General features: G+C 33.9%; 1 protein-coding gene across 1 annotated transcript; it reads left to right on the top strand.

Moving 5' to 3' along the window:
• The first annotated feature begins 527 nt into the window (after positions 1 to 527).
• LOC132555413 (cAMP-specific 3',5'-cyclic phosphodiesterase, isoforms N/G-like) lies at positions 528 to 12,753 on the top strand. The gene is made up of 2 exons (XM_060219765.1): positions 528 to 965; positions 12,567 to 12,753. The coding sequence occupies exons 1-2, from the start codon at positions 652 to 654 to the stop codon at positions 12,751 to 12,753; spliced, it is 501 nt and encodes a 166-aa protein (XP_060075748.1). The 5' UTR covers positions 528 to 651.
• The last annotated feature ends 850 nt before the right edge of the window (positions 12,754 to 13,603 follow it).

Below are 13,603 nucleotides of genomic sequence, written 5' to 3'. Positions count from 1 at the left end.
CACTGTATAAATATTGAAGTGTGATTTGAATTTGGGACAGATACTGTGAGAACACTGTAGCAGACGTGTTAATGTTTACTATAGATAGGCACTTGAAAGAGACACCTTGACAACTCTTTTGAGTTAAGGAATTGATTATACTATTTGGATAAAGTATTTTAATTGTGAAGAAAAATCTTTACATTTAAATTTCTTATCAGCAATAGTGGGATGGAATATCTTAATGAGTTGTTGTGTTTACAGTAGACTTAAGGCCCCTTCATCTTATCATACCCTTTGGAGCTGACAGGGCGAGCAGACGGTCAAACCAACCACAGACAGATCTGAAATTTGTTCACACTATAATTTCAGAAAAAGTCATCAAGGAATTAATAGTGGTCTGTGTAAAAAATTTACCTTGGTAGAGAATACTGCAGCACAGAATTACTTCAAGAGGTTGAGTGGTTGTGAGTGGACCCTAGCTCTATCATTGACTGTATAGTGTCTGTTCAATGAATATATGTATACACACAACAGTGCATAACACTGTGTAACTTACTTATAGGGGCCTACAGTAACTAGTGGAAAACAAGAGCTTCACATTGGCTGACAGCCTGATTGAAGTATATCAAATTTAGTGTGTTTGTGTGTTTAATCATAAGTAAGGCAGGCATGAGACGAATGCAGATTTATCATGACTTGGAAAATTCGGAGTTAGACGACGTATTTCCGCCAAACTCGTTGGGTTCAGAGATGGATTCAAGTACAGTGAAAAGTGTTGGAGTTATTGAACAGCTATTGCAAAGTCAGTGTGGAAGTTCAAGTGATGTTTCAGAGGCTAGAGGACACCTCGCACAAACTTCACTGGAGAGTATCCACTCAAACGTAACCAGGTCACGATCTTTTAAAACAAAAAATAGTTCGTTCTTCAGTTTGGGTCGCTCACTGTCACTAAAACGTGAACCAGGGACAGGGCGAGTATTCAGGTAAATCAGACTTTTGTCTATTCATTTCATCTCATATGTTTGTTATGGTAAGGTGAGAGAAAGAAATTAGGTTAGGTTTATAAATCAATTAGTGCAAATGTACTCTAGTCTACCTAATTAAAACCCAGTGAGCATAATGATGCAGTATAAATTACCTTTGTTTTCAGCATCAGGAACAATTTTCATCTCAAGAGTAATTTGCTATCTTTTTAATACAGAATATTTATTTAAGTACAGTCAAACCTCATTATCTCAAACTTGGCAGGGCTATGGGAAAACTTTGAGGTAACCCAGTATTCAATTTAAGTGAGTTTGAATATTTTGTGTAAAGTTAGAAAGGGACTGATGACATGCTTCAAATTAAACAGTGTATTTTAGTTATACAAGTTCTAGATAATGAGGTTTGAGTGTATGTAAGATTTTATTTATTCTGTAAACTAATAACACTTTTTACTACCACTGTTGAATAAATGAAAATGATTTTCTCCAAAACACTGAAATTGATTTACCTGATAATCTGAAATAACATTTGACCTGAATTACTTCTTAGTTTACACTGAAAGAAATTAAGCACATGTATTGCCAAGTATTCATTTTGATTTGATACAGACTGAACACAGTTGAGGAATATTGATATAATATATTTTAGAAATTTTGATATTCTAATTTTGAATTGAAATTTGAAATAATGAAAAATTTTAAATGAATGAAATTTTAATTTTAACTCTATATTGATATTTCGTATCACTATAAGGAGTAGATTATAAATTCTACCAAGCAAGAGTATACTGTTACTAGGTTTTTTACTGTTATGTATATATTACCGGATATCTAAACATGAAAAGTGGTCTGCCAGATGTTTGTGACAAAGATCTATTATTCAAAGGTCATGAAAGAGTCAGAAAGTGTTCGTATCATTACCTTTTATGGAAACTTGACAAACGTCACACGTCCCAGGGGTCTTAGGTATTTCCATCCCTCCTTGATCATGTTTTATGGATTGTATACAGGTATATTATGTACTTTTGGTTGATAATTATGGTCCTGTTGGTAGGTTGGAGTATATTGCACTGTGTGAGCTATAGGGGACAGAGTCAAGTTGTACAGGGGAGGGGGATTGAAGATTATTGGGGAAGGAGGAGAATAGTGATGGATTCATGAGGTGAACAAGTACTAAACATAGAAATTGTACATGCAAGTTAGTATAAAGCTGAAATGAATTTAAAATTTATTTTAAATATTTTTTTAATAGTTACTCCTTTTACTTTTGAAAATCATGACATTGTTTTTGACATTTTTATAAATTTTGAATCTGTTTAATTTGATAAATTACACTTTACACTTTTTACTGTGTACTTAAAGTTAGGGGTGCTCACATCTCCCGAGAGTAGTTTTGTAGCCTGTGGTTTTAAGCTATTACAAGTGTCTAGCTTTTCCATACAAAAGGCTGTAGGGTTAAATGTAAATATTTGTGTCACATTGTGTTTGGTGTTAAGTTCAAAGTATATACAATTGGTATATCTTTGTATATAAGAGCTCTTGCTTCTGTGCTGAAGATCTTATACAAAATGACTGGCACTAAAAAACATTATATACAAATATTGGTTTATATAGAGTATCTTTACCAGGAAAATCTGTATATTTTGGATATTCGGGTAAATTAAAACTGATATTCTATTTTATTTTTACCTGTGTAATATGGACACCTTTGTAAATATATAATTCAAGACTGCAATACTATACATATTATTTGGAAACTCAGAAATTATTTCTGTTTAAAACTGCCAGAAAGCAATTAAGATATATTGATCGTTAGAAAAATGAAACAGAAATTCCATAATATTTTATATTCATAAAGGAAAAAAATATTACTGTTTCTATGTTTTGATATGGTGTGTAATGTAGTGCATAAGACAATCCCTTAAAAGTTTAACAAGAGTTGGTATTAAAATCTTTTAAACTATGAAATATATGTGATTACTGCTATCTGAAATGTCCAATTATGAAAAGGAAGCACTTAAGCTCTGGAAAGATTGAATGATACTGGTGTGTTTTTAAAGCTGATGTTTGTGACTTATTGGGGTAATGCCAGCTGATATCTGAATCTGCTCCCCTCCCCTCTCCCTCCTCTCAATCACCTCAATCTTCCTCATGCATTTGAAATAAAATAGTGGATAAGGAGGGGGAATGTGGGGTGGGGGAGACCTGATGCTGCTATTCTGAGGTAAACTTTAAATTGAGTTAGTGATTTTACAATGTATGTAAATATTTGGACAGGTTGAGTGGCTTCCAGAAGGTTCATCTTCTGAGGTTTCAGTTTCCATTTCAAGATTCCAAATATTGAGAGTAATGTACAGATGATGTCTATTTTATAAACCAATCCTTTGAAATATATTGTGTTGTATATTTTTTAGAAATTGTGGAATTACAGGGACAATATGGCCATAGTCACATATGGATGTAAGATTTCATCTCACTTATTTTGGAAGCTGACATTTCTAATAAGACTTACAATAAATTATTCATTCAGTTTCTATGGTATGGCATACTGTAGCAAAGCCAAGAGAAGCTGGCTTATCAATTATGTACATGGTTTTGAAAACAAAATTAACATAATAATGATAAGGTACATAATATTTGTGATACCATAATTGACCCAAAAGGTTCTATCTTTGTATTTACAAATTACTCTTTTACCAAATTTAAGATATGAGCGTATGTATTAAAAGGTTTGTTTGTTTGTTTGTTTGAATATTGATAAATGATGAAGTTTGTTGTACGATTTTGAATAATATCATATTTGATGTAAATCAATTTTACCTGATATATTCCATTAAGGGGGCATGTTTTAGGTCAATTTTCTCAGTTTTCTTGACCCTTATCAACTTAAATGTATCTGTCATAGGTGTGTATAATATAGGTAGGACTGTTTGTATAATTATTGCATGTTTACATATTCTGCCTATGCATAAATTGAAGTTTACTACATTATTATGATATGTAGATGATCTGAACACGTTCAGAATGCAAACACTTTTCATCCTATTACCACAGTTTATCATATACTTGTATAGTTAATTACCTGTTTTGTATAATTAACTACCTGTTTTTCTCTCCTGTTGATTACTTGTAAATTATGGTCACTCTTGAAAGTGAACACTTGTGCAATATGGTCACCGGTTGAAAGCTACCATCGGTGTTATTATGAACACCTCTAGAAAGTGACCACCTGTGTATTTTGACTGCCTATTGATATAACCCTGTGCATTATGGCCACTTGTTGAGTGTTATCACCTATGTATTTTGGCCACCTGTGCATCATGACTATCAATTGAAAGTTTCTACCTGTGTATAGTGACTATCAATTGAAAAAGACCAACATTAAATTATGACCATGTATTAAAAGTATTAAGTAAATTATGTCATTGTAATCAAAGTGACCACCTGTGCATTGTGACCATGTATTTAAAGCGAACACCTGTGCATTGTGACCATGTATTTAAAGTTACCGCCTGTGCATTACAACCATCCATTTAAAGTGACCGCCTGTGCATTACGACCACCCATTTAAAGTGACCGCCTGTGCATTACGACCACCCATTTAAAGTGACTGTCTGGGCATTACGACCACCCATTTAAAGTGACTGCCTGTGCATTACGACTATCCATTTAAAGCGACCGTCTGTGCATTACGACCACCCATTTAAAGTGACCGCCTGTGCATTACGACCATCCATTTAAAGTGACCGCCTGTGCATTATGACCACCCATTTAAAGTGACCGCCTGTGCATTATGACCACCCATTTAAAGTGACCGCCTGTGCATTACGACCACCCATTTAAAGTGACCGCCTGTGCATTACGACCACCCTTTTAAAGTGACCGTCTGTGCATTACGACCATCCATTTAAAGTGACCGCCTGTGCATTACGACCACCCATTTAAAGTGACCGCCTTTTTAAAGCTAATATGTCCACAAATAACCATCTGTATGTTTTGTATCATTTTAGTAAACCATTGCCTGTGTAGAGCATTGAAAGCAAAACAGAAGAATTCCTTTTAAACTATTTCTTTGTCATTTCATGTTTGGAGATGAATTTTTGAGATTTCTCAATGTTATTATTAAAAGTCTTCATATATAAGCTACGGTATGGTTGAAAAGGTTTAAGGTTTGTGGGATGAAATTTTTTATGAAAATTACCTAATAGTTCTTAACATTTTAAACCACTTAAGAAGTTCTCAGTTGAAATGCCCACTTTTCAGTCTGATGTAGTATTGTAGTGGTTATGAAGATTTACCAGTCAATATAAACTATAAAATTATATGGTATTTGTTTTACAATCATTATTGGTGCTTTCTATGTACTGTATGCATGATGGATCAGTCATTCCTTTTCCTCGTGACAGACAGATAAAAATAAAGAGGATAACATTTCATCCTAAAGCAGGCCTATGTTATTGATAGACTTTACGTCAATGGAACATTGATAATCAGTTGTCTGTATATTGATATTTAACAGTTTTAGCTCACCTGACCCAAACGCCGTTCATTATCTGAATTCCGAATGCCGTAATTTGTCATTTGTCTGTCCAGTGTCAACTTCCTATTTAAACAAATTTTTCTCATAATCAAACGATCAAATTTCATGATATTTGGCTGGTGGGATACTGGGTTGAATCCCGACAGTTTGCAAAAAGAAATGACCTTCACCCTTATTTTAGGCCTACTATAATGAAGCCTGACAAGGTTTATGAAAAGAATTGACATTAACCCTTATTCGAGGTCACAGGGGTTGAGTTTGATAAAACTTTAAAACAATTTCTTCAGGATAACCAAAATACTAAGGAGCATGGTATTTGAATGATAGGTTCCTATGATGATCTGAGGCCTGACTAAGTTTTAGACAAGAAATAACTTTGAGGTCACAGGGATTGAATTTGTCAAAACCTGTGCTAATGATGTACATTGAATACCAGGTGAGCAATGCAGACCCATTGGTCCTCTTGTCAATATAGATAAATTAGAACCTGTTTTACAATGTTTATCCTGTAATAACCCCATGCCCAGTAATAACCCCACTCATATCCATTATAATGCTTTTTAAACATTCTAGCCAATACTACTTCATTGTCCAGTGATAGACCACCTCCTTACTTTATTCTAATTTTTTGTGTTGGTCCCTTGGGCCTATAACAGGATAGGTATGGTTATATGAATATATATATATATATATATGTGACCAAGTGTTTTTATGAAGTTTCTTATGTCAAATCAGCCTGTGTATTGATGATACTTCATGTTAAATTGATGGTATAAACATTATCTTTTTGAGTGAATGAAGCATTGCATGATTCTGGCCATTTTATAAATGAGTGTCAGCACTAAAAAACTAGTATGTGACACAATCAACTGAAAGTGGGTATAAGAGTTTCATAATGAAATTTTAAAAAAACCTTGACATTTTCACCTCCATTGTTTAACTTCTAAGGAGTTATATCCCCTTAAAAAGGAAAGCAATTGACAAAAAAGGCCAACGTAATATGCTATACACCGAGTCAGAGTAATGTGTATGTGGTGACTACAGGACAACTACAGAAGATTCATTGTTAGTTCTATGGAAACGGAAACAAAATATACAGGCTATGGGTGGGCTTATTGTCAAAAATGGACCTATTGCAGAATAAATGATGTAGTTTCCAAAAATAAGTTCATTAGTGTAACACTGTTGAATCCACTTGGGTCCTATCTATTTTCCGTAAGACGTCATTATCAACGCCAAGTACACAAAACTAGAGACTTCCTGTGCTGGTAGCCTACACTTGCGATTGTTGATTTTGTTGGATGCTATACATCTTTTAACAGACAACTTGTGGCTGGACATGCCCTTACAATATAAGTATGAAGAGATATGGACGTTTCAAGTTTTGGACCATTCTTATGGATGTTTAAAGTTTCAGACCATTTTTGCAAACTGTGAACATTTTAATCTATTTAAATAAAACTTTACATGAAAGAAAAACTGCTTTATAATACAAATTCAAATAACACACTGAAAATATGAGATCACTTTGCTATCAATTCATTTGCAATACATACAAACAACATTTTCTTATGTGTTTGAGCTGAAAATTTCCAACTTCACAATGGTAAATGAAATAATTAAGCACTGATATATGTATGATCATGGGAGAAAATAGTGAAACTGAAAATAAAAGCAAGAAAAATGAATAACTGTTTGGAAATGAGGAAAATATATTTATATGTTCTTTGATGAGGAAACTGTATGATTTATTTGCATGTCCATATTTGAAACTTTGTCTCAATTTCTTCTGTTTCATAAAGAAAAAGGTCCTTGATGCCCTATAATAATTGAAATAAGTACGGTAAGAATGCCAAGTTGGACAATACACTTGCGTAAAAGACATTCTTGCATGTACGTCAATACACATGCATTGCCTGACATTTTACTTTTGTGTGCAGAGTCTGATGCACCACACACTTGACAAGTTTAGCAGGCAACACCACACATCATGCAGAAATAGCCCTTACTTCACTGACAGGTAATTTGAGTAAACATAATTGACTACCAGCACACAGCATCCTGGCTCAAATCTCCAAAATAATTATCACAGATTTATTAAGGAACTGGCGATTTTGTCTCATTATGAGGCATTAAACGGCTGGATCGATTATGGAATACCTTTTATTAGGAAAGTGCTGTAATTATCGGATTTGAGTTATCACCTTTCCACCAAGAATATTACTGATTTATGTTTGGAGGATGATCTGATCATGTAATGGACTATAACTCTGCAAGATAAATTCTGGTTAAAGTTTGGCTTAATTCACAGGACTTTCATTTAAATTTGTTATTTTTATCTTGTTTAAGCTTAATTCTTTCAGGAATTGTTGAGAATTTTCATAACTCCTGCCACCGTACTATCTGTCTTTCTCACCATCATCCATCGCTGCATCACCCTCTGATTTGAAGTTGTGTTTTGGTCTGTAAATTCTCATTTAACATAATGATTTCAGAATATTGAATTTTTAAAGGATATTTTTATCAGGTGCAGCAAAATTGTTTTCTCATTAAGTGAATCATTTTGATCTAGTTCAGGAATTATCATGTCTCTGCCATTTTAATGAGAGGGGGGGGGGGGAGGGGGGATTTCTTAACAGATTTGGTTCATGGTTCATTTTTACCAAATAGTACATGTATCATAACATCAAGTTCAACACTTGATCAGATACTTGTTTGCATATGAGAAGGGGCATTTATGTCTTTACAATAGTTTTGGTTTTGCTCTTTAAATATGATTTTGAATCTGGATGAGGATGTCTCATTCTTTTACTAAATCTTCCAATAATAATTTTAAAATGTTGGGAACATTTATTTGGATGGTAGGAATCCTTGGACATCATTTTTATAAAAGACACATTATCTAGCTAGTGCAGGAGAATGTTTGACAAGCACTCAGAAAAGGCAAGATAATATTTTTATGGCTGTTATGCTTTGTTCTAACAATTGACTTTGTCGCCAAAATTTTCAGTTAGATTTTTAAACCTACTGATTGCCAAGACTGTCTCGTACTAATCACAACAACATCATAACGAAAACAGTTGATTGATATGCCTCAGGAAATTGATGTCTGGGTTCTGTGGTATCATGATCCGTTAGCTTGCTGGCACAAAATAAAGTCACATATATTCAAATTCAAGGTTTCTTTTGAAAAATATGCATACAAATGTAGATATATTCATGCATTTAAACTTTTTGAGATAATTTTGATTGCCAGGACTCATGAAATTTTTTGGGTTTTTGATAATTATGAAAAGTTTTCAGATTGGAATTTCAACAAAATATCATTAAAGCTTAACATAGTAGAGTCTATATTGTTTTGAGAGCTAGAAGACACCTAATGGTGTTTGTCTTGTAATGGGTTTTCCTCTGGTAAAAGCTGGGTAATATCTGCAGTGTCAAAGAAAAATTACAAACACAAATAGAACCAATACTCATTAGGTTAAGGTTTTCTACATTTTCAGCTTTCAGTTTCATTTAGAACTGAAATAAAAGAATGTATATAGATGTATGAATGGTTTGTTGAATATATCTGTTTATATGACTTGATCCTGTGTAACATGTTGTTTGATACACCAACAGATTCAAAATACTGTCATTCTGTTAATACATTATGAACATGAACCAAGAGCCAATCGACAATTTCCCTCCGTACACTAGTACAATAGGATACTACAACATTGCTATATAAAGACAATACCAGTGGATCTGCTAAGGGAGAATTCATTGCTTGTGAAAGATGAAGAATCCACTTTAATATATATGTATGTACTTATAAGGATTTTCTGTATTTATCCTGTAATAAGCCCTAAGGAGAATTTTCATTACTTTTGATTCAAAGTCAGGGGGTGGGCTTATTACTAGACAATGAAATCGTATTTGTTTGTAATTCTACTGAATAGCAATAGATGTGGACAAGCTTATTACCAGACATAGGCTTATTACAATTGATACCTGTGTAATAGATGTAGGACTCCTCATATAAAATTCAATGTTTCTGAAAGAGGTCTGAATCCCAAAAGTAACATTCGACATTGTTAGTAAGGAGCCTCACAAAGGTTGTATTCATCTTGGTTGGTAAGGAGCCTCCTAAAGGCAGCTTTTGTCATGGTTGGTAAAGGCCTCTCAAAGGTAACATTTGTCATTGTTGGTAATGGGCCTCACAAAGGAAGCATTCATTATTGTTGGTAAGGGGCCTCATAAAGGAAGCATTCATTATTGTTGGTAAGGGACCTCACAAAGGTAACATTTGTCATTGTTGGTAAGGGGCCTCACAAAGGAAGCATTCATTATTGTTGGTAAGGGGCCTCATAAAGGAAGCATTCATTATTGTTGGTAAAGGGCCTCACAAAGGTAGCATTCATTATTGTTGGTAAGGGGCCTCACAAAGGTAGCAATTGTCATTGTTGGTAAGGGGCCTCACAAAGGTAGCATTTGTCATTGTTGGTAAGGGGCCTCACAAAGGTAGCATTCATTATTGTTGGTAAGGGACCTCACGAAGGTAGCATTCATTATTGTTGGTAAAGGGACCTCACGAAGGTAGCATTCATTATTGTTGGTAAGGGGCCTCACAAAGGTAGCATTTGTCATTGTTGGTAAGGGGCCTCACAAAGGTAGCATTTGTCATTGGTAAGGAACCTCCTAAAGGCAGCATTTGTCATGGTGGGTAAAGGCCTCTCAAAGGTACCATTTGTCATTGTTGGTAATGGGCCTCACAAAGGAAGCATTCATTATTGTTGGTAAGGGGCCTCATAAAGGAAGCATTCATTATAGTTGGTAAGGGACCTCACAAAGGTAACATTTGTCATTGTTGGTAAGGGGCCTCACAAAGGAAGCATTCATTATTGTTGGTAAGGGGCCTCATAAAGGAAGCATTCATTATTGTTGGTAAAGGGCCTCACAAAGGTAGCAATCATTATTGTTGGTAAGGGGCCTCACAAAGGTAGCATTTGTCATTGTTGGTAACGGGCCTCACAAAGGTAGCATTCATCTTTGTTGGTAAGGGACTTGCAACAGGAACATTTATATTGAATGAAGCTCGGGGACTTACAACCAAAATGGGGTTGATTGAAAAGAAAAAATAGTCATCTGGCTGATACCTTAAACAGATTTTGTGTTTCCTGACAAGTTTTCCTGGAATTTAATTTTTGTTGAAACAGCTCCCAAAGGAAGCAATAGAATTCTTTTTTTCTTTTTTTCCATCAGCAAGCTGGTTATTCTCAAAAGTATTAAATGGATTTTTTTGCAAATGGAAAGACTGCGGCTAGATTTTCCAAGTACAGATATGTAGACCTTTGATATAGGGGCTGTCAACATAACTAGTTTAATAAAAAAGGAGCTGTGGAAGGCCTGGAAAGCACCAATTACATTGGTCTGGCTTGCCTATTGTGGTCAGATATACCATTATACTGGACCGTTATACATAATTACTAGCACTAGATTTTGTTCATGCAGACTAATTCCATTCCCATGTGTAGTAAAGAATATATTCAATGTATATAACAATCTATTCTGGACCATGAAGGAATCAGAGGTAAAGTTCAGTTTACCAGATATCAGTGCATGAGACAAGAAAGAGCAACATTTCAACAAAATTTAATGAAACTAAAAAAAAATATGAAAAAAAGAATACAAGGAAAAAAGACCAGGTGTTCTGAAAGAGTTAACATCTTCTGCTTTATTAATGGCACCAACCATTTAAATCTTGATCAGTCCAAGTAAGTCATATTATATTTCCAAGTGAGAACAGTGTTTACAACAACAGAACCACCAAGCATACTAACACTCAGCATCCAGTAAAATTTCTCATTGAGATCATTATAGCAACTTTGATTGAAAGAAAGAAATTCAAACATTTTTGGTACATAGAAATTTAAACGTCGCGACGATGGAAAATGTTGCCAATGGCATTGTCAAAGTTGTGTAACAAATTGATGGTGCAAATCTTTAAAAGCATCAATTACTTTGATGAAAGTTTTATTTCAAGTAATTTCATAACTGTGATATCTATATACACCAAATTATATTTAAGAATTTAGATGTACTTTTGAGTAAGTTTGAAAAATAGCTATAAATAAGGCAAACACATGACAGATATTAAAGTTTGGTATGGCATGAAATCAACATTTATACCTAAAAACCTGCAAGTGGAATTTGCAGAAATAAAGTCCCTTATTGTCTCAAAATATTTCTTTGCGCCTTTTTACAAAGTGAGATACATACCTCTACTTTTTCCTGCAGTGGCGAAAATCAAAAAATCTTTCAGATACTTTCTGTAAGGAGGATATGATTGAATGAAAAATGGAAGTTTTGATGGTTGTGTATTAGTGTAACCAGCCAGTCAAAATCCTGACATTAAGTAAATGGAGGGATCATACATCAGAAGACCTTGATAAGAAATTGTCTGGTATGGATTGTATCTAGTTTAATATCGCTGATCGGGAAAGAAGATACAATCTCAAGGGATATTACAAACAAGTTGTCAGTGGCTATTCCCTACACACCCACATCCATGATTTTATATCATTATGCTGTCAAGAAAATTTTATGTAATTTATCAGGATCTTTTTGTTTAGAAAAGTTGTGCAAAAAACAGTCCGAAAGAGTATAGATTTTCATTAAGTTGAGGTTAGAATAAGAGTTTAGCAAAGATTACCAAGATAAATCTACCTAATGTAAAAATCTAAAGACTCTTTCAATACCTGAACAAATTACTATATTTACAGGATGTTGTAAATATGCATTTGAACAATGGTTTCAGTTTATATCTAACTCACAAATTTACTTCTTTTGTCAATAAAATTTTAAATGAAATTTTGGTCCCTTTTTCTTCCACAACATTATTTTGATATATTTTGTTCATCATACCCCATATTCTATATAAACAGGTGACAGAGGATTTGGTATATCTCATTACTCAAAGTAAACAATTTTTCTGATCATTCTTCACTTAAAGGATTTTAAAAACTTACATCAAAATTTTAAGTTTTACAACTATTGACCTTCTGAATTCTATTTTTCAGTTTTGATGTCGAGAATGGCACAGGACCAGCTGGCCATGGCCTTGAGGGGTCCAGCCCCTCAGGGAACCGTTTGGTACTGCAGAACCTTCCTCAGCGTCGAGAATCCTTTCTATATCGCTCCGACAGTGATTTTGACATATCCCCCAAGTCTGTGTCGCGACACTCCTCCATGCAAAGTGAAATGTAAGTTGTTTGATGATAGTTCTGAATTTCTTTCTGTGTATCAATAAAAATCAATACTATATTCTTGTTTTCTTTTGGATGTGGTTCTGTAAAATGGAAAGCAAAGATCAGTTTTCTGACATTTCACAAAATTTTATGGCTGAATTGAATAAAATGTTACTTTTTGTGGTAGATAAATGAAATTTATTTGAGAAGTTGTGTTATTTATTGCACACAGAAATCAAAATTCCCATGTGATTGTAAGATTTTTGGTTCATCAGAAATGAGTTAGACATTCGTAGATTTCTGTTAAACGATAATGTCATATTCATTTTTGTTAGATTGATGTAGGTATGAGCTCTAATTGGCAGTTTTAACTGAACACCAGGAAGGAGTTGTCATTGCATGGTTGATGTGTTATAAGAAACATCCTGGACATTTTTTCTCACTGTACTTTCTTCCACAGAAATGGAAGTCATTTGATTGAAAGCTTCATAAGTAAATTGTGTTTAATATTACTGTGTAATTCTACTGACAGATTTGATTTATTTTCTACAGCTTGTCTTGCAGAAGAAGCTAATGATGTTGGACATCAGAGTTTTCCATCAGCAACAATTATACCTTTGTTCTTGTTCTTTATACCAAACTACTAATATTGCTTGACTTTTCAGTGTATCAACTACAGGCTTTCTTAATGGTTAGGATTGCATGTGTAATATATTTTTAATTTTTCATTGCATCAAAGAATGAGTAGGATGGCTTTGATCAAACATGTAAAGATATGGAGATATTTTGTGGTGGACCATGTTTTTTTCCAGGTTACTATATTTTCCTCCCAAATTTAGACCCCTAATCCAATTGTGATCCCTTCACAT

This window comes from Ylistrum balloti, unplaced genomic scaffold, assembly GCF_031769215.1.
Source record: "Ylistrum balloti isolate Yb309-2 unplaced genomic scaffold, AGI_CSIRO_Ybal_v1 Utg370486, whole genome shotgun sequence".
NCBI lineage: Eukaryota > Metazoa > Mollusca > Bivalvia > Pectinida > Pectinidae > Ylistrum > Ylistrum balloti.
The sequence above is the reverse complement of the archived record's forward strand: the minus strand, read 5'-3'. Positions and strand labels throughout refer to the sequence as shown.